This window comes from Ascaphus truei, chromosome 5 (genome assembly GCF_040206685.1).
Source record: "Ascaphus truei isolate aAscTru1 chromosome 5, aAscTru1.hap1, whole genome shotgun sequence".
NCBI lineage: Eukaryota > Metazoa > Chordata > Amphibia > Anura > Ascaphidae > Ascaphus > Ascaphus truei.
In genome coordinates this window covers 128,052,148-128,074,559 of record NC_134487.1, presented here as the reverse complement: position 1 = coordinate 128,074,559, position 22,412 = coordinate 128,052,148, and the positions used below count along the sequence as shown (strand labels likewise).

General features: G+C 45.1%; 1 protein-coding gene across 4 annotated transcripts in view; it reads left to right on the top strand.

Moving 5' to 3' along the window:
- Positions 1–22,412, top strand: part of NR1H4 (nuclear receptor subfamily 1 group H member 4) — a 131,610-nt gene that overhangs the window by 17,762 nt on the left and 91,436 nt on the right. For all 4 annotated transcript variants that reach the window (XM_075600687.1, XM_075600685.1, XM_075600686.1 and 1 more), the window contains one exon: positions 9,345–9,480. In XM_075600687.1, the coding sequence (XP_075456802.1) occupies positions 9,402–9,480 (79 nt within the window). In that variant the 5' untranslated portion in view covers positions 9,345–9,401. The remainder of the gene's footprint in view (positions 1–9,344; positions 9,481–22,412) is intronic.

The window sequence follows — 22,412 nt, the reverse complement described above, 5'->3', positions numbered from 1 at the left end:
CCGTACCCTTATTTTGCGTAGTGGAGCATGGGTATCGCAAAGTTTTAAGAACTCAGATTGGAAATAGTCGAGCGCGCAGAATCAGGGTCGGGAATTAAATCGATTCTGTGCCATGGGCAGTTGGTAAGGTCATCCAGAAACTGTTGTGGGTTAAAGTTTTTAAATGTTCTAGTGAGGAGAACTTTAGGGCTTGAATGGGGCGGTTTAATTTTCCTTACACAGTACACTATTGCATGGTCACTGAAAATATCAGGAAGGATGCCAGAGGATTGGATTCTGCTGGGGATTGAGGAGAGAATCCAGTCTAGCAAGGAATGGTTATGCGATTTCAGGTTTATCCGTGTGGGTTGGGAAATAAGTTGCGATAGTTTAAGTGACTTGAGTTGTATCTGGATTTTGTGGTTTTTAGGGTCAAGCCAATTGAAGTTGAAATCTCCAAGAACTAGCAGCTCACTCTTCTCATTCAGAGAGGAAATGGAGCCAAGAAATTGGGTGATATCAGTCAGGGATTGTAGAGGGGCTTTAGGGGGGTGGTAGATGCCAGCAAGCAAGATGGACTTAGAAAAGGGGAGGCAGATTTTGCCAACTAGAATTTCAAAAGAGGGTGGGCTTGGGGGGCAATTTAACAGTGTAAATTGTAATGTGTCTGCAATATAAAATAACACCCCACCTCCTCTCTTTGACCTATCTCTCCTAGAAATGGAGTATCCCTGAATGGCGATATTTGCATCAGGGGTTTTAGGGGATAGCCATGTTTCTGTAAGAACGATGGCTTTGGGTTTATGCATAAGGCACCATGCCCGTTGTTCGTCCAGTTTGGGCAGCAGGCTCCGGATGTTTATATGGGCGACAGATAGCCCTTTTTGGAATTTAAAGGTGGAATTCTCAGGGGCATGGGACAGACCTGAAATGGGAGGACCTGGGTTAGGTTCAATATCACCTGCTAAAGAGAATAATAGTATGAGTAGAAATTTGGGTAGTCGTTTGCAAGTTGTAAATTTGTGGTGTTTGCCATTAGAGTGAGCAGTGGTTGGTGTGCTGGTTTTTAGAGTTCTCCACCAACATTCAGTAGATAGTGCAAGGCTTTTGAGTAGTCCAGGGTGTATGGAGATGTTGGGTGTGGGCCAGGATGGAGGAGTTTGTAGTGGATAGAGGGAGTAACATCTCCATGAGGCCAGGAGAAAGAAAAAAGTTAAAATACATAGCAGGTTCATGATGCCAGAGGTAGGCAGTGCTGCAAGGAGCTGTTGTGAGCAGAGTGAGTGTGTGCAGACTAAGCAGCAGGTGTGTGCCTGTTCCTTGTCAAATGTTTAGCTGTATTGCAATGCTAGAGTCAGTTCAGGGTTTCAGTGTATTGTGCAGTCAGTTTTGGGAGAGACTGCAGTGAGTAAGTTGTAAAGGGGTGGGGGGTTGAAATAGGCAGGTTAGCAGGCATGGGATCATAGTGTGATCTGAGTAGCTTACCGTTTGTTGTCTTGAGTAAAAGAGTGTGCAGAAAGATGCAGTCCCCAGTCACCTCTAGTCAAACTATAGTCTAACTGTATTTATCACTTAAAAAGCTCACTTTAAATGCCTCACTGTAGTGCCAATTGCAGTTCCTGCAAATTGCAGGAGAGGTGTTTGATTTATACAGCTAAAACAGTCACATGACCCAGATATCCCTGGCAGTTAAATTGGGCTTTGCCCTTCATAAAGCCGCCCAGTTAAACCGTACATTCAGGTGAGGATCAGGAGTGTTGCTTCTGCTAATGGACTGTGATATTTGATGGGGCTTTCACAATTTAATAATCCGGGGAGAACTCATCCTCCTCACACTTCCAGTCCTTTCTCCACCCCTCGTTCTGGGAAAGACCACCAAGTTTTATGGTTTGGTAATGCTGCTACTTTTTGAAGCTGACCTAATAAAGAATTGCTTATGACCAGATGAGGGACTTCATTGTTACCTATTCGTATTGATCACAATTTGTGTTTAGTTTTCCCAATTCTGGAGTGATGTCAATGTTTGTGAGCAAAGGTCATGTAGATATGCTTCAATTCCACATGTACTGAACTTAGAGCAGGAAACATCTCCAACCACATGGCTGTCGTATGACGACTGCATGTTCCTTAATCACATGCCTTGGGCATGGTCAGCGCTGACCCGTGCTGAGGCGCGCTGTCACTTACCAGTGAGTCCCTGCAGCCGCAATGAGAGCAGCTTTAGCAGGGGCTTGCGCACGCTTCCGCAAGCGTGCGGAAGCGTAGGTCTTAGTAAAATTTTAAATTTGCGCGCTCATGGGAGCACAGGGCCGATCACATGAGCGGTTCGCCCAATGAGGGCGAACCAGCTCCGTGACGTCACTGGCCTGCCCCCCAACACGCCCCCGGACAGCGCGCTAACCAAGGCCAGGGAAAGCACCCGCTTTCCCTCAGCCTCAGCGCGCCTCCGTACGGGCTGAGTGACCATGGACTCAGCCTTCGGCACACAAGGTTTATGGGAGGAACTGGGCAGCATGAAGTTGATGCCACAACCTCTGTCCTTCTGATATTACTTTCAATTCTTCAAACTGCTGGAGCTACCGGCATTCATTTTTATTTCAATAAGTATATCCATTGCTATCCACATCCATGCAATTGTGCAGCTCTTCTTTAAATTAGTTGATGGCAGCTGGTTTCAATGCTTCAAAGCAGATTATCATTTTATATTTGAGGAGTACATGTAGCGATAAATATGAAGATCTGAACAATAAATAACCACACACGTTTTGCACATTCATGTGACATTTTTACATACATTTATTTATCATATATAGAAAAAGAGGAATTATTAAAAAAAACTCTACAAACTGATAGTGGGTCCCTGAAACATTGATTAATGGCTAAACACCACTTGTATAAATGAAAGAAACAAATAATAGATGTTTCATAAAATAAATATTGCAGTTTTCGAGTATTTTTGTGAGTATTGTTCCCATTGTATTTAGTATTGATTTTTCAATTATGTGCGTACTATATTTTTCCATGTGCTGAAAGTGATGTGCATTTTCAGACATTAAAGCCCATTGGGGGTTATTAGTGCTGATTGGGGCACTCACACAGAATCTCCTAATCAAGTCGATAGGAGATTCTATATGATAGCATTCTATAATTATCACAGTTAATTAATGAATAACCCCTATTTCCAGCCAGGTGTGGCAAATACTAATTATTGGAATTATCACTTTCTATTTGCATTGCAAATATATTGAACTAGGTTGCACACATTTCAAGAGGAGGGTAGAATGGCCTGAAAGGTCAAATTGTGTACTTTGCACTACACCAATAATAAAGGAGGGAAAACAAGTAAATTGTGACCTGTGTGATAACGGAACAGAAACTGCAATAAAGGATGCGGAGGTGGTGCTGGCAGGGATGGGGTTAATGATGAACACAGAGAAGCCACAACGGTGAAACATATATTGGGCAGGCTAAGCGCTATCACCTAGTACGCTGGCTATATCGGAGAGGTCTGTTGCCTTTTCTCAGCTAGAGTGCTTCGGAGCCTTCAATGGGAAGCACAACACTCTGACTACTCTCTAATTGGTATGGTTCCGAGTACAAGACACATACTTTGTGATCTTGAGACAGCTGTATATTGCTTACCATGACAGACCTATAGGTTCATTAACCTTTGAACCTGATGGTCTGGTACAAGTGTGTGTGTATATCCACATATATTTGCATCAAGCTGGCTCAATTGAACACACCACATCAATTTTGAGCGCACACACTATTTTTGTCTATACTCTCCATTCTCTATTTTAGGAGTAGTCCTCAAACGACATAGAACTGTATTGGAACCACTACCACTGTTAGTATAATTATATAGCAGTGGGACACCCTGATTGATAATAGTTGTTCCCAGCTTACATTGTCAGTTTGAACTAGGCATACAGTTACCTTCTCCGTTTTTAATTTAATTATTTTAATCACTTTGGTTCACGTTAGTATTGCTGCAATAAATATTTTAATAATTTATTAATAAATAGTAACTTTTAATATAGGCATAGGTGTTCTTCTGTGCGGCCATTAGGGAGCTTTCTTTCTTTTCTGTGTTCATGCACACATTTCAATATTAAATGAGCATTTGCTATGTCCACCGGCGATTTTCCATCTTTCCTACCCCTTCAGCGCATCCGCAGACTCGGCCGCCCCCCTTCTGCTCATGCATGAACTCGGCCGCTCCCCCGTTCTGCGCATTCGCGACCTCGTCAGCTCCCCCTTCTGCGCATGCGTGACCTCGGCAGCCCCTCTTCTATACATGCGCAGACATGGTGACCCCCTTCTCGGTACCGCCGTATTAGCGGATCCACGAGAAGTGAAACGCCGAGAAGCGGGGCCCTACTGTACATTATTCTGCTGAGTGCATTCTACAGGGAATCTGTCTTTTCTTATTCATAAGGAGGCCCATATTCTTAGTGGCTTTAAAGAGTTCTCTAATTAATTGCTGGAAGTCTTCTGGATTTGTGGCAAAAATGACAAAGTCTGCAAATTGTTGGTGAATTAAGTATTTACCATTGATTTGGATTCCTTTTACTTCCCAATTCAATGTCTTGAACAATTATTGAAGTATTGCAAAGAAAAGCTTTGTCCCCGTCGCTCACCATTGCCGTTGCTTATTGTGCCTGTATCTTCCTGTAATCTACTGTAATCGCTGATGTAGCACTCGGAAATGTTTCTCACAATACCAATGTATGTTTCATCAACATTGTCACTATAATCCCTTAACCTGTCCAGTTGTGGGAACAATACAGCAACCAAGGGGTTAACTTGCATTTTAAAATACCTATTTTTCTTTTGTGAGATAAACTGGGATTAAAACTGGCCTCCGCATTTAGTGGTAAATAAAACAATGAATAAACAAATATGTTTTGATAGGTAAGAGTGTCCAGACGTATCAGAAATACCAGAGACACTGGGAGCTATCCTCAAAGGGGGTCGTAAATTCTTGAAATCCCCCCCCACTTGATTAGCAGAGACAGAAGGCGAAAGAAAGGGCACCATATCCATACAGATATACAAAATATATGAACAAAAACTAAAAGGGGAGTACTAAGAACCCTTTATTAAGTTAAATAGTGAAAGCCACAGAGGAGTCCCTCTGATCCTCTGTAGGAATCAGTCGAGGATCCCTTGTCACAGTCTGTTTAATCATTATTTTAGTGTTTATGAAATGCAACACTAGTGTCATTTTGTTCCCACTCATACTCACTTTGTATTCACCATTTCACTTAATAGAGGGTTAAATATACAAGGGTATTTATGTATAGGTCAGAAATGTGTTTTCCCCACAAAATTAAGAGTAGCCCTGTCAAAACTTCGGCAGACACATCCAAACGCAATGATGTGGGTAACATTATTCTAGGAGTTACAGAAAAAGAGTTATGGGTCATTCTACACTCGGAGACATTTTGAGTTTAAAAGAAAAAAACATTTTCTATCCCAACCCTAAATATCACAAGAGATTGATGAGTGGGAGTTAAAGACACATCCACAAAAGGTGGAGCTCACCTTTGTGACAGAGAAAAGGTTTGGGCATAAAAACGATGCTTTTAGAGTATCAAAATGAGAATTGAACAAGAGGAGTGTTATTCCATAACATGTGGATTCTCATACTTCAAACTCAAGACCTCTTTGAGGACTATAATAGGGGGTAACGTATTTTAGGCTTTCTGATATTTTATCTTGTTTATTTTATGAACTGTCTGCATTAATAGATTGTATGTCTTTGAAATTATCTTTTTCTGTAAACAAGCACTGTACCACTTTTCTTATATTAAATCTGAAATTTAATAAGTACAATTTTGGGGCTCTAATTGAACCTAGAGCCTTTTAGAAGAGTTTAATCGCATTCTCAAACACATTTTGCTACATTGGGATTGCGTGTTAATTACATAGTTTTTCTAATAAAACAGGAGACCGGGAACTCCCAAGGCAAGACCTTAAATTATTCTTGGTGGTGGAAGTGTATTAAGACAGGGGTGAGCAAACTTGTTTATGCCGAGCCCCCCTTTTTAACCATGAAATTTCTCGGGCCCCCCCTGCCTGATGTAATCAAAAATCACATAAAAAAAAAACCTTTATTAAACGGTATACAATGTAAATACAAATATGTCTAAGGCCACGCGTATAGTGCCCGCGACGCTAGCGAAAGTTGTATTCCGCTTTGCGGCGGCGGTGTGGGTGACCAGGCCATTGATTGGTTCAGGGGCTGTCACATGAGGCGACAGCCCCTGAAAAATCAAATATTGCCGGCTTAAAAAAATCGCGTCGCCAAGTCACGCTTACTATAAGCGCACGCGGCGGCGACAATGCTTTTGTTTTCGGGCGACGTCGCGTTGCCGGCACTATAAGCGCAGCCTAAATACTTACATACTTCAACAGCTCACTCTTGAAAATTAGGCTGCGTCCACGCTACTGCTGAGAGCGGTGACATCACCAACTCTCCAAGCATGAGCACAGGGTGTCCTGCATAATTTTGCAAGCACGAGCGGGAAAGTGTTTACACTTTTTTTTAATTATTTCTGTACATTCATAGTATGAGTGATATAGTGCCCGCCTACCCTTTCACTTGCAGAGGATCGCAGCGAAGCAGGCTGCCAGCGGAGGAGAGCAGGAACACAGCGCTATTGTAGGGCAGACACCGGAAGGAGGGGCGTTTGACATCACAGCGCTGGGGCGTGCTCCTCCCCCGTACCTCCGAATCACGTGGCCGCCACCTGCACTATTCTGTTTGGGGGGCGCGCGCACATCTTTTTTGCCTGCGCACCCAGGTTTTGCCGCAAGCGCCCCGCCTAAATAATCTTGCGCCTGGGGCGCCCCCCCCCCTCAGTTTGCGCTCGGACCCACAAATTTAGGCACTGGGATTTTTCCATTCCTAATGTAGACAGAATCAAATGCTTGAATGTGCTGCATTGTGTTGTACCCACTGCGCAGCCCCACCAATAGCTTTCCTGGGTTCCAGAACTAAAGTCTTAACCTGGGCCTCAGGTTGTTGAGTGGGAGGAAGATGGGGAGAGTTGTTGAGCAGGGGGAGGGGGGACAGCTTGTTTAGCAGTGTGGGAGGAGGTGGGGGGGACTGCAAACTGTTCTTTTGAGCATAGGGCAAGGGTGAGCCTGACAGGAATGGGCCAGAAGTCAGGCCCCACAGCAAAATGACGCTTGTTCTCTAGGATCAGCAAGGTTTCAGTGGTGGTCTCTTCTCACTATGCGTGATTATGCCCTCTGTTATGTGTTCTTTTTCAATTTCTTGTCGAAGTCCTTAACTCTCTTTATGATAAACAATAAATTACAGTTATCAATCTTCTTGTTTGAGTGGGATGATTTGCTTCTTCCCAAATCTAATCGGCTGCTTCCTCCTCTTTAAACATTTGTTCAGTAGTCTTCTTCACTGTATCATAGTGAAACTTTCTTACACCCGCAGTTATACACCCGCAGTTATACACCCGCAATTATACACCCGCAGTTATACGCTTCTTCTTGTGCCTTGGGATTGCCCAATTTCTTGCTTCCTCAGGAACTGCTTTATCTCATCCGCACTTTTCCTATCTTGTTTGTTTTAGTGGTTGATCCACTTTAGGCTGTGCTTTTCAGCTATACTCTTCTTTTGTTTTCCATAATTGTTTGTCAAAGTATTCCTGTGCATCTGGACCCGTCTGAATCTTTTTCAGCGCTAGGTGGAATTCTCTGCTGTTATTCTTGAGGTTTGCGATGTTGCTTGTTTTTGTATTCTTTCTATTTAGTTTTATTCTTTCTACTTTTGTATTAAGATGTAATTTGCAGTGAACCAATTGATGGTAATTTCTTGTGTCGGTTAAGAACAGTGCAGTATTCAATTATGTGTTCCTTGGTAAGATATAGTCAATTTCACTCTTGATTCCATTGGGTCCATTCCATAGCAACATTCTATTTAGATTCTTCTAGAAGAAGGAATTCATGATGTACAGTAGAAGTTTTCACATTCTGCAAATTCCACCAATCTGTCTCTACATTCATTCCTGTTGCAATAACTATACGTACCCACTGATGCATCATCTTTCTGCTGGGCACTAATCTTTGCATTGGAATTTCCTATAATTATCTTAAGGTTGCAATTTTCTTTGTGTTAAGTTTGTTATTTCCATGGTAGAAGTCTTCCACTTCATTGTCTATGTGTCTTGATGTTGGGTCATACACTTGGGTAATTTGAAGCTTGTATTTCTTTGTCAATTGAATGAGGGTCCATCTTTCTAATGAACTTTAATACTCCACTTTTTTTCAATTGCTTGTTAATGATGAAGCTTACTCCATGAATTCTGCTACTTTCTGTACCTCTGTAGTATAGTAGGTGTCTGCTTTGAAGACATGTTGAATGAGGCTTTCATTTTTTTGTCTTGCTTCTTTCTGGCCAATGTTATCCCATTTCATCTTTTCAAACAGGGTTCCTAGTTCTTGCAGTGCTGCTTCACTGGAGAGAGTCCGTCAATTGTAAATAGCCAGATTGAGATCTGAATGATACAGATTAGAGATCGAGATTAGATATTAGAGATAGAGATGGATATTTATGAAACAACTATTAACATAAAGAATACATTTTGGTCCCAAAAGGTACATCCGTTATTCATAAAGATATAAGCCAACTAAGACTGGATTTTGTAATGGAAAGAGAATACATAACCACCATGGTGTTTATATACATCCTACACATTGCTTCAATATTCCTATTTCAAACAGCTCAGTATTAAATATTTAGTAGCCAGTGAAGGGAGGTTTCCAGCTTCCCTAAGTCCCTGTGTGTCACAGTGTGTGTCAGTGTGTATCTGAGACACACTCACACTAACACACTCCTCCCCCTCCCTACTGTCTGAATTGAAATCAGGGGTGGGAAGAGTGCTGGAGCTCTCTGCCTTGCTACGACCCCACCTGCTGCTCCTCACTCAAGGATTTCCCCCCACACCGGGCAGCGCAGTGATGACTGACCTGTCAGTCACTGCTGTGGCCAGTCACATCTGCCCTATCCTGCTTTGCGGTCACGCTTGCAAAGCATGATGGGGAGCACTGTTGCTGATTGGGGCGGTGACTAACAACAGGTCAATCAATGCTGCGCACAGCACAGGCGTTAAATTGTAGGCGCCAAGGGATGCGAGATTTTTCTATCCCAGATTTAGCTCATTACATTATTCCTATGGGGGATTCATTATAGATTTAAACCCGCTATGATACATTTTTCTGCATATGATCTGTTCTATTTTTCAAACTAACAGAAATGGCTAAAAATATAGAACTGGGGGTAAAAAAGGAAATGATTTTGCATAGTTTTTGACCTGCACCCCAATTTATCTCAATAGGTTCAGTTTGTCCTTTCAACCAATTGTCTAAAGAGAAAAAAAGTATAAAGTATCTGGATGGAATCAGAAATTGATCTACCGGGATATTCTCATCATCTAGAAGACATTGTGATTTTGGACAGCGCTCAATTTGTTGGTAAGTATAAAAGCAATTGAAAAGAGGGCAAAATTGTACTTAAAATATAATAAATATATAATCATATATATATATATATATCAGATACTAGCGGAATTACCTTCTTGTCTCAATATTTGTTCTTCAGGTCAGTTACTCCTTTGTTCTTCCATGTAATAATTTTGGACTGCTGCACCCGGCCTAAAATACATCGAGAAATTATGCAAAATATGTCAATTAATATATCTGCCAGGGTCTCAGGTTCTTGTTTTTATAATAGGAAAACAAGTTTTACAGCGCACAGTCACAGAGAGTCAGGGTCAAAATAATAAAGACATTAATTTATTGGAAAAACATGATTAAAAAAACAGGTCTAGCACTCTCCTACGCGTTTTGCGCCTTGTGGCACTTTATCAAGGAGTCAGGAAACTGCTATTGCTACAGTCTTTTTAAAAACAGCTGTTCTAGCGATTTTGCACCTAAAACACAGTGACGTCATGACGTTTTGATGCTTTGCACATACCTTGGCACACCCCCTTCGTGTCCAATGCGAATGCACATCCACCGACCAATCCCCTGCTGGTGTCCTGTGCACATGCGCAAAGCGCACACATCCCCCAATGACGTCACGCATCCCCGCGGCACAATCTAAAAGAATAAATACATTGAGGTCTGAACAACTCCATCCAGAACATAAGTAAACTCACTACAGAAAAGTGCATATAACAAACAAATTATGACAAAATGAGAAGATCAGTTATGCAATAAATACAATTAGACTACCTCCTGGGGGACAAGCATATCCAATTGCAGGATTCAAACCCATATATATTTGGGAGATGGACTTTCTCGTTATGATAATGGTTATTTACAACCTTATGTGAGAAGACTTCCTTCCCTCATCCTGGATTCTGGGGATTTATTAACAATTGAAAGACGTTAAATCTCCCCCCACCCCCTCCCTTTGTGCCCCCCCGCCTCCATAATTCCCCATTCATTCAAAAGGAAGGAAAGATTCCCTGTTGAATGCACTCAGGGTTTCATTTGTTAAATGAGTGAAAATTAAAATCCTTTTAATTAATAATAGTATAAAAAACATACCAGATTGGTAAGGTGAAGTCTATGGCCAATCGGTGATCTATATACAAAAAAATACCAAGATAATAATGGTTAATTGATTAGGTTCCCTATTATGTCCACTTGATAGGGTATTGTAATAAACTCTTATCTTTATCAGATGACATGTTAGATCAGGGTTGGGGAACCTTTTTTCTGCCAAGGGCCATTTGGATATTTATAACATCATTCGAGGGCCATTCAAAATTATCAACTTAAAAATTAGCCTGCTATATTTGGTCAAACATTTAATTAACTCACCCCTAATGTGATGGCTGGAAATGCTTCTCTTTGGGTGGCTGACTGACTGACACTTGGGTGGTGGGTGACTATCACTGACTGTGTGTTGGTGTCTGTATACACACACACACACACACACACACACACACACACACACACACACACACACACACACACACACACACACACACACACACACACACACACACACACACACACACACACACACACACACACACACACACACGGAGAAATGTGCAGGGGGGGGGAATCAGACTCTCAGACCCACACTATCAAACTCTCAGACCCACACTGTCTGTCCGGAGAGCCCGGTTGGGAATCACTGCCCCAAGCCCCACTCCTCTTATAGCCCCCCCCCCGAGCGCTGCTTACCAGCGCCGCCCTGGTGAATCTCGGGTCCTGCATCACCTCCTCGAAGGCCGCCATCTTCCCCTCCTACTCCGGCGGCTTCTGCGGCTCTGGACTTGGGGAGTGGGGGGGGGCACAAGTGGGGAATTGGGGCAATGGGGAAGTAAGGGAGGCATGGAGCAGACACCACGTGCTCCATGCAGGAAGAGGCTGGCCTTGCTTTGCAAGCTCGTATAGAGCTTGCTGCAGGCCAAAAAAATAAATAAATCTTGGCAACCAATCAGGAGAGGGGCAACCAATCAGGAGAGGGGGAGGTTTTGTTTTTTTTCCTCCTTTCTTGCGGCGCATCGCGAGCGCGGTAAGCGGGCGATGGGATTTATCGAATGGCAGGGCTGGGGCCCGTGCGGCCGGGCTCCCTGGCTCACGTGGGCCGGATCAAATCACTTCAAGGCCCGCGGGCCGGACGTTCCCCACCCCTGTGTTAGATGCATAAGTCTTCATCAAACTCTAGTGACAATCGATAAACTCCATGTCTAAGGATTAGAACTGGAGCACTAAAATCCCCCTGTTAATGTTGTGGAGTAAGGCCTTGGACATGCTTACCGCTGGCGTGCTGATGCGCGCTGAGGCTCAGGGAAAGCTGGTGCTTTCCCTGGCCTTGCGGTTGCTTGTCCTGCTCGCCGTATGGGGGCGGGCCGGGGGCGGGCGCGTCACTGGCCGGGGGTGGGCCAGTGATGTCACGGAGCTGGTTCGCCCTCATTGGGCGAACCGCTCACGTGACCGGCCTGTCGCGCCGGCAAGCGGGGGAATTTTAAATTCCCCTAAGACCTGCGCTTCCGCAAGCGCGCGGAAGGGCAGGTGAGCCCCTACTAAAGCCGCTCTAATTGCGGCTGTAGAGGCTCAGTGCTGAGTGGGAGCGCGCGTTAGCACACTTCCGCCAGCAAGCGGTAAACATAGCCAAGGCCTAAGAGAGTGGACTGGGTTGCAGTTGGACTAGTAATCCCTGCTGTCAGCTGTATTCCCTATTATGTCCACTTTGTATAGTGTTGTGGTAGTATCTGTATTTCTAACCACTTCATCTACTTTAGAGAAACAGCATCACTAGATGTGTTAACAAACAATAAACTCCAGACCTATAAATCAGACTGGAGCACTAAGTGGCCCCAAATATGTTGTTATAAGGTCAGAATGTGGACTGGGATAACAGTAATGCTTGTGTAATAGTAGCAAACAGTGTGCATGCTTAGTTAATATAAAGTCAGGACGCTCAATGGTTTCTCAGCCACTGAATGGTGCCGGTAGCTTAGTAATTAATGCTTAACGAGCGAGGGGAGCTCGCATGGTGTGTTGGGGTATGTTTATAAGCTGGTATGATAATAACTGGTGAAGGATTAATTATATACTTGTGCTGTGCAAATGACTGCAGATAATAGATAATTTTAGACTCCTCACTTGACATCATTAATATATATTTCTGAAGGTTACACCTCACCCCCTTTATTTCTGTCTCCATTTTTTTAATAGTGAGTATATATAATAATTATGTGATCCAGTATTTCATCACCCATACCACTGTTTTCTTGCAACTATTGCCTAGTTTATTATAGAAAAACTATGCACTTAACACAGAAAAAATCTTTTGTGGCAAAATGTGTCTGAAAATGTAAATACTCTCTCCAGAGCGTGTAACAGTTCATTCGGAGCCCCACAGCATTACTTATTAAAGAATTGTTTAATATATATAAAAATACAGTGGTTCAGATTACAGAAAAAGATCATTACAAGAACGTACAATTACAGTAAATGCAAAACCGTTTCTTAAAATAACAGGATAAAACAGAAATCCCTATGCAATACTTTATCATATGCCATAGGTTTTCCCCACAGAGGCAACTGGTGTAGAAATATAAGAATTCACGTGTTTGGTCCAAAACACACCTCTGTTGAATTCTGATTTCATAACTCCAGGATAAGCCCTATATACCATTCTTTTCCCATTGAAACCACATAAGCCCACCCCCATCATAAATCAGCAGTTAGGTTGATGGTTTTATAACTATTAAAAAATACGTTTAACTCTTTGCCTTGATATATAATTGCACATCACTTCCTTTCTCTAATACTTAGACACATATCAGTCAATCACAATCAGTGTCATATCAATAGATTCAGGCGATTATAACGGACGTAACCTGACTAATTATGACGGTATTGCTCCTAAATTTTAGTGACAAATACATATCTGTCCTTGGATACCTTGTAGACTTCACGTGTCTGCTCTCACTGCATCCGTCTTCTTGCAACGATTACAGATATCTGAACTTTATACATTAGAATCAAGGTTATCACCGGATAGTTTTATTTTTAATAATTTCACTCTTGTGTGTAATACCTTCCTAGCCACACCCTATGGACCTTGCCGAACCCTCCAGAGAATGCTTTGAAGGTAACCTTAAAAGGATCCTGTTTATAAAGATGTCAAGAAAGACATATTTTAATCCCATCTCTGGCAAAACAACTTTCCTTATCTCCATAGCTCCATATAACACATCCTGTTTTTTAGTTGGCCGTAAGGGATAACCCACCAATTAAGTCCTCTTTGAAGCTCAGCACAGACACAGAAACAGTCTTGACGTGTCATAAACCCAATACAGGCAGTCCTCGTTTTACAACGCTTCGCTTTACAACGAATGGCTTATCCAACGCTATGCAATGCATACCTAAGTTCATTTTTACAACGCCAAAACGGCTTATCCAACGCTCTTACGACGCTTTGCAACATTGTGTATGTGTGTATATATATATATATATATATATACATATTCAGTGCTTGACAAATCACCCAAAAATCTACTCGCCGAACCAAAAAATCTACTCGCCACCTAGTCCCGCCTCTAGTCCCGCCCCCAACCCCGCCTCTAATCCCGCCCCCAGCCCCGCATTTAAAAAAAAACCATAAATGAAATAAATTTAATAAATTTCTAGTAAGAACATTCGTTTTTGACATAAGTTTATTTATTGTATTACATTATACTACAATTAGTCCTTGTTTTGTGTGTGTGTATGTGTGTGTATAAATGTCGAATCTAGAAAAACAAGCCAGATGTGAATGACTAGTTTCCTGCACCCCTTAACTAGTGCCTGGATGCCCCCGCTTCAGAATGTTTAAAGCAGCAATCCCACCTGGGATCTTACCTGATCCGCAGACCCTCAATGTCCAGGTACCTCATTCCCACAATGTTATACATTGGAGGGGATGTGTTCCCTACCTGTCTTCTGGGTTACGGGGGATTCCAATGTCTTCTGTGTGAGTCAGATCTGGAAGAAAGCAGTATAGGTTATTTCGGTGTAGTATAGGGCAGTTAAGATATACAGGGTAAATAAAATATCCAGATCCAGATTTTGAGACAGAGAGAGGGTGAGACAGAGAGAGGGTGAGACAGAGAGAGGGTGAGACAGAGAGAGGGTGAGACAGAGAGAGGGTGAGACAGAGAGAGGGTGAGACAGAGAGAGGGTGAGACAGAGAGAGGGTGAGACAGAGAGAGGGTGAGAGAGAGACGGAGAGAGAGACGGAGAGAGGGTGAGAGAGAGACGGAGAGAGGGTGAGAGAGAGACGGAGAGAGGGTGAGAGAGAGACGGAGAGAGGGTGAGAGAGAGACGGAGAGAGGGTGAGAGAGGACGGAGAGAGGGTGAGAGAGAGACCGAGAGAGGGTGAGAGAGAGATGGAGAGAGGGTGAGAGAGAGGGTGAGAGGGAGAGAGAGAGGGAGAGGGTGAGAGACGGAGAGAGGGTGACTGTGGGGGGATGGGGTGACTGGGTGGGGTGATGGGAGACTGGGTGGGGTGATGGGGTGACTGGGTGGGGTGATGGGGTGACTGGGTAGGTGATTGGGTGGGGTGACTGGGTGGGTGATTGGGTGGGGTGACTGGGTGGGTGATTGGGTGGGGATTACTGACTGACTGGGTGGGGATTACTGACTGTCTGACTGGGTGGGGTGACTGGGCAGGGGGGTGGGATGACTGACTGGGTGGGGGGTGACTGACTGGGTGGGGGGGTATGACTGACTGACTGGGTGGGGGGGTATGACTGGGTGGGGGGGGTTATGACTGACTGGGTGGGGGGGGTTATGACTGACTGGGTGGGGGGGTATGTTTGACTTGGTGGGGGGGTATGATTGACTGGGTGGGGGGGTATGACTGGGTGGGGGGTATGACTGACTGGGTGGGGGGGGTTATGACTGACTGGGTGGGGGGGGGTTATGACTGACTGGGTGGGGGGGTATGTTTGACTTGGTGGGGGGGGTATGATTGACTGGGTGGGGGGTATGACTGGGTGGGGGGTATGACTGACTGGGTGGGGGGGGGTTATGACTGACTGGGTGGGGGGGTATGACTGACTGGGTGGGGGGGTATGACTGACTGGGTGGGGGGTATGACTGACTGGGTGGGGGGTATGACTGACTGAGGGGGTATGACTGACTGGGTGGGGGGGGGGTATGACTTACTGGGTGGGGGGGTATGACTGACTGGGGGGGTATGACTGACTGGGTGGGGGGGTATGTTTGACTTGGTGGGGGGGGGTATGATTGACTGGGTGGGCGGGGTATGATTGACTGGGTGGGCGGGGTATGACTGACTGGGTGGGGGGTATGACTGACTGGGTGGGGGGGGTTATGACTGACTGGGTGGGGGGGTATGACTGACTGGGTGGGGGGGTATGACAGACTGGGTGGGGGGTATGACTGACTGAGGGGGTATGACTGACTGGGTGGGGGGGGTATGACTTACTGGGTGGGGGGGTATGACTGACTGGGGGGGTATGACTGACTGGGTGGGGGGGAGTATGACTGACTGGGTGGTGGGGAGTATGACTGACTGGGTGGGGTGGGGGGATGACTGAGTGGGATGGGGGGATGACTGACTGGGTGGGATGGGGGGATGACTGACTGGGTGGGGTGGGAGGATGACTGACTGGGTGGGGGGATGACTGACTGGGTGGGGTGGGGGGATGACTGACTGGGTGGGGTGGGGGGATGACTGGGTGGGGTGGGGGGATGACTGACTGGGTGGGGTGGGGGGATGACTGACTGGGTGGGGTGGGGGGTACCTTTGGTGTCCTACACGTACACACACACACACACACACACACACACACACACACACACACACACACACACACACACACACACACACACACACACACACACACACACACACACACACACACACACACACACACACACACACACACACACACACACCACTCTCTCTCATACATACACACTCTGTGGAACCGGAGGGCAAGCGGGACAGGGGGGGGAAATCCCCTGCCTCGCGCGAGCAGCCACGGGGACAGGAGCGGAGACCAAAGGGGAAGCAGGTTTGGGGGGGGGGGGGAACATTCCCCGCTGTTATCTCCTGCCCCACGCGAGCAGCCACGGGGACAGGAGCGGAACCGGAGGGCAAGCGGGACCGGGGAGTGGGTGGGGGGGAAATCCCCTGCCGTCATCTCCTGCCCCGCGCGAGCAGCCACGGGGACAGGAGCGGAGACTGAGGGGATGAGAAGGGAAGCGCGAGCAGGAGACAGGGACCGCGCACGCGAGGAGCAGCCATTACTTACCCCTGCAGAGAAGGGCTCCATTCCGCGTCACGACCGCGTCACGGCCAATCAGCCAGGAAGATATTTTGTTTTGTTATTTATTTATTTTTTGAAATTTGTGGGGGGGTGGGGAAGCGGAGACAGCCACGGGGACCGAGGGGAACACCCCTGCTGGCATCGGGAGCAGCCACTGGGGGAAAGCGGGGACCGTAGGGCAACCGGGACGGGGGAACATCGCCCACTGTCATCTCCTGCCCCGCGCAAGCAGCCACAGGGACAGGAGCAGAACCGGAGGGCAAGCGGGGCAGGGGGGGGGGAGAAATCCCCTGCTGTCATCTCTTGCCCGACAGGAGCGGAGACTGGAGGGGATGAGGAGGGAAGTGCGGGCAGGAGACGGAGACGGACCGCGCGCGCGAGGAGAAGCCATTACCCCTGCAGAGAAGGGCTCCATTCCGCGTCACGACCAATTGGCCAATCAGCCAGGAGGATATTTTTTTTGTTATTTTTTTTTTTTAATTTTTTTAAAATTTGCGCAGAGCAGGGGGGAAAAGTAGCTGGCCACGGGCCAATTTCCGTTCGCACCTGGCGAGTGGGCGACCGGGTTTGTCGAGCACTGTACATATTCACATAAACAACGTTGCAAAGCGTCGTAAGAGCGTATATATATATAATATTAAACTATATAGTATTATATTATACTATATAATATATTATTTATTATGTTATATTATATATATTATACAGTATATACACTATATAATTTATGTGTGTGCTGCATATCTTATTGCCTGCATAAAATATTTGGTGTATTTTAGTGTTAAAAATGCTTTCAGGAACGGAACCTTTCATTTAAACAGTGTTCCTATGGGAAAACGTGTTTCGCTTTACAACGTTTCGCTTTACAACGCCATTTTGAGTAACGCATTGTGTCGGATAACCGAGGACTGCCTGTATATTGTATTTTTAAAATCAAACTGTAGCTACATTAACCCCTGAAGCACCAGATTGATTAAAATACATAATATTATCATGACAGGAATACTCAAGTTTAATCATTTAGTTAAGCATTGGCTAAAGGTTGCAAGTCAGTAGTTGAGTACAGTATGTGGATGAGGACGCAGTAGGAAACTGCAGTTACGAAAGGTGAGAGCTCCAGTTCCTGACATGGTGGGTCTTGTCATTTGTTAACATTCTGGGGAGTGCTAGAGCAAAGATACAATAATAAAAGCTTTAACATACAGTATTCAGATGTGGAGTATACAGAAAAAACAATGAAGAGCATAAAGTGATAGTATATATTGAGAAGTAGGCTATTCCTGCCTGTATAAGGGCCGTTCTATACAGCATGCGGCCGCGCGTGCCTATGCGAATGCGCATGCACGTGCCGCATGCTTTTTGTATGTATAGTGTGTGAGTATGCAGTGTTGAGTATACAGTGTTTGTATACAGTGTTTGTATGACAAAGGCTGCAGATAGAACTACAATCCCCATGATGCTCAGGGGCAGTAACACCACCTGACACCAGGGAGCCAGTAGGGATGCAGGATTCTGCTGAATAGCAGGAAAGACTATTGCATGCTGGAACAGGAAGCAGTCAGTGAAGACCAGGAGCCTGAAGCTGCAGGTTAGATCCAAAGAGCAGTGCTCCAAGGATTAGGCCAGAAGTTAAACCCCAGGGCCCAGTTAATTCCCTGAGTCACTGTAGAGAAGTAACTGGATTGTGTAGGGAACTGCCTTAAGACAGGGACTCCTTCACTCTACTCCTAGCGAGAAAGAGGTTGCAGGACGGAGCCTGATTGTCAGCACAAGTGTAGCAGAAAGAGACTGATTGCATAACAGAGACTGTTTGCAAAGGGATAATCCGGCTGTGAACCCCTCCCCTGTGGAGTCAGCGTGTGCCTTCATTTCTGCAGAGAGCAGTGCAGGGCTACGTGGGATCACGTTGCGGTATTGCAGACTCCTCAAGGATTCTCCTGGTTAGGACCATAACCAGGAAGGTATTATATTAAAGTATAGACTGCGATCCCCTCTCCCCTCAGGGAGATCACCCCTGTGCCGGGTCCCTGGACACAGTATGGCTTTGTCTGCTAGATGTCACTTAACACAGAATGGGGCCACTAGTTAAAGCACTAGTGAGCCGCCTCCTCCCAAGTCTCAACGCAGACTTGCTCCTTACTTCAACACACTAACTTTGATCAGTGCTGTGCCTTATATACCTCAGGAAGCAGGCACATCTCTGATGTCACTAACGGTGGACTCAGAGTATGTAGCCACTCCCATCCATACATAGGGCACCTCACCAGGGTGTGAGGGCAAACCTCCATGATTACTGCTGGCATCCCTGTAACTTACCAGGCTTAATTCCAGCAGGAGAGAAAATTGCAGACTACAGCATGGCTACAGATATAAGATACTTATATACCTTATCAAGTAAAGGGTATATAGCGGTTTGTGAGATATTGTCCTATAGGACCATTGGTGTATCACTACAACACATGTGTACATGTTGTCCCTTATCTCACTAGAGCGACAACCCACTTGTGATTACAAGTTAAACTGATCACTCACCTTCCTGCACCCACCCCGTTTCTTTTAACAATTTATTTTTTGGTCTTTGCATATTTGTTAAATAAACTGTTTTAATATATTTACTAAATGGTGAATGGGCCCCTCCCAAGGATTTAATTTTTCCTAGCCATTTATTAGTGTTAGTGAGTGCAAATAGGATTTCTTTTGGGTTACTCCTTAACCCTTCCCCTTCTCTAAATTTATCAAGTGCAGATAAATTGATCACGCATTATTCTAGAAACTGAATGATCAATCTGTATCTATTGATTACAAACTTGTCTTGTGAAAATATAACAACACAATTCCTTTTGGTATTATTTAGACATCAGGTCTGTATGTTCTCATTGGCGTTTATAACATTTTAGACACAATAATTGAGAAACAGAAAGGGTTAGTTGTTTCACTCCCTGTGCCTGAATAGGGCAGAGCTGGTCTGTATTTCTTCCAAGTCTCTCTCTGAGTATGTAATTCAGAGTAGGTCTCGTACAGTACCCTTACCCTACAGGAATAATAATTATCTATAAATATTTCCCCCTCCCTTCTTCCATTATTGCAAATGAGCTACTGTGCTTAAATACTAGGTGGAGAATATAATAAGTGGCAAAGTAATAAACACAGCACATCCTGGTGCTTTAAGTATTTCACATTATTTTTATTATATATATTTTATGATTGGTGCAAAGTGAAATAAAAGTAATATTTTAACATTCACTTATTTCTTAATGAGGGTACTTTCTGCACTCACTCATGAGTACGTTTCCAAAGTGCAGCCTAAAAAGGATGTATTTTTCCTCTTTTTTCTTATGTTTTGGTAGCTTACGCTTCCGTCCTAGGTTTGGCCCCTTTTTCTACTTCTGTAAATATGTACATACAGAGGAGACACACTTTATTCTCATGCGGCTAGAGCCGCAAGCCGCGAGGTTTTCCGGTCTTCTCGTTTTTTTCCCTCGGCGTGCCGCGTGTCATCGATGCGCGGTCACGCTTCATCGGGAGCGTGCGCGCATGGCGGGTGTGCCCAGGGCTCCCCGAGGGAGCCCTGGGTTCCTCTAATGTGGGGGATGGTGGTGGGGGGCTCCGGGGGACCCGGTGGACCCGGAGAGGGGAGGGGGATGCCTCGATCGGAGGACTGATCCTCCGAGGCTCCGGCGCGCGTGCGGGACAACTCGGCGCGCGTCCGGTATCTGTCGCGCCGAGACCGGGCAAATGTTAGAATAAACTCGGCGGCGACAGCACACGCACTGACGAGCAGGAATTTCCTTTAATACTGTAAGTATAGATGCATATATTTTGCATATATTTTGCAAGTATGCACATATTCGTTGCATAGTTTGATTATATAACAAAAGACAGAAAAGCCCAATACTACATCCAATGTGACAAAATATATAGTAAATAGTATATAATTAAATACTTCAATAATAATATTATTTTTATTGGTAAGGGCCATTTAGTTAAACCCTTTGACCAAAGCGTTATAAGCCTGCAAGCCACTTCAAGGCATAAACAAATTTTGCAGCTCATAACACTAAACTGTTGAAACTTCTCTTTTACCTCTGTTGAGGGGAGAATGACTGCAGTTAGTCTGTTTGTGTGTTTGTTAGTTTCATTATATCATTGTTACTGGAACACACGTCAACAAATCTCACCACAAACAAGGTTATTATTGTCGATGGAATATAATGGTTCTCTCTCGCTTTCTCTTTGTCTCACTCCCCTCCTTAACCAGCTTCTAAATCAGTCTTCTTTTTCTGGATATGGCAAAGTTTCTTTTTTTTTTATTGTGTCTAGTTGTCTGTTATTTTTTGGTAATTTTTACAGATATACTCGCACTTGAATGAATGGCCCTATAGTCTCTTTCAGTGTATTCCCAACCCTCTCAGTGCCTTTGGATAGTGTTGACACAATGTTACTGTATACACGCTCTAATTTCTTGGAACTCCTGGACCTTGCTTGTCTTCTTATCTTTCATCTAGTTTTTTTTTCAAATTGGGGCCTCATGCAATAAAGTCCGATAGAAAAAATCGCCAGGGTTTTTAATTCGCTATTTTTTACAGCGTTGCTATCACGGTATGCAGAAGGCCCTGAATACCAATGATAGCAACATTTGCAAACATGGCGAGTAGCTGGCGACGAGATGATTGGCCCCCTGAAAAGGGCTCACCCGGCGAGTTGATTCTGCTGCAGAGATAGATAGAGCCGCCTGTCTCTGCACAAATCTCGGCAGAAATAAACAATTTTTAAATTTTAATTTTATTACTAGTGTAGATCAGCAGGGGGTCTCCTGAGCAGAACCGCGTTGATGTCAGGTCCAACGACCCCCTGCTTCCCTAGATACAGCCCCCATAATGGGGTGCCAGTATGTCCTATGCATTTGTAACGCTCGCGCGACCCACAATCAAGGCAAGACCCCAGCACTGAGGTGGGAAGGTACAAAGCCACGCACCCACAGCAGCGGAAGCGTGCCTGGAAGGCGGATTGTCTAGCGTTGCCGGGTCTCAGTTGGAGAGAGAGGGTTAATCGGTATACTTGCTGGTCCGGGGATTGGAGAGAGTAGAATCGTAGAAGTCCGTTAGCAGTGGTACGGGATTATAGATGGTAGAATAGTCCAGGTCCGTTAGCCGTGATAAGGGGTTGGAGAAGTCGCCGTAGTTGAGGGTAAGCCGAGGTCCATATCCAGAGGGGTTCACTTATAAGCCGGGTCAGTACACCAGAGGTTAATCTGAAAGACAAGACTGGAACAAGGCAAGGCACAACTGTAGGAAGCAGCGAGGCTACACCGAATTATGCTAAGCACTGACTGAGACCAGGAACAGGGTATAAGTAGGCAGACAGAACCAATGGGACAGGAGGTGGAGCGGTGGCGTGGCCCCAGCGGAAGCTGGGATAGGCTGCAGGGTACAAGAGGCACAAATGATGCTTGACACGCAGCTGGGGATTGTTGCACATCATCACGTGCATGCGCCGTGCACAAGAGCAGCGTGGCGCGTCCGGGGGCGGAGCCAAACTCTGGCAGGGGCTGAAGAGCTGCGGTTGCGCGTGCGTTCTGTAATCAGAGCGGGGTTG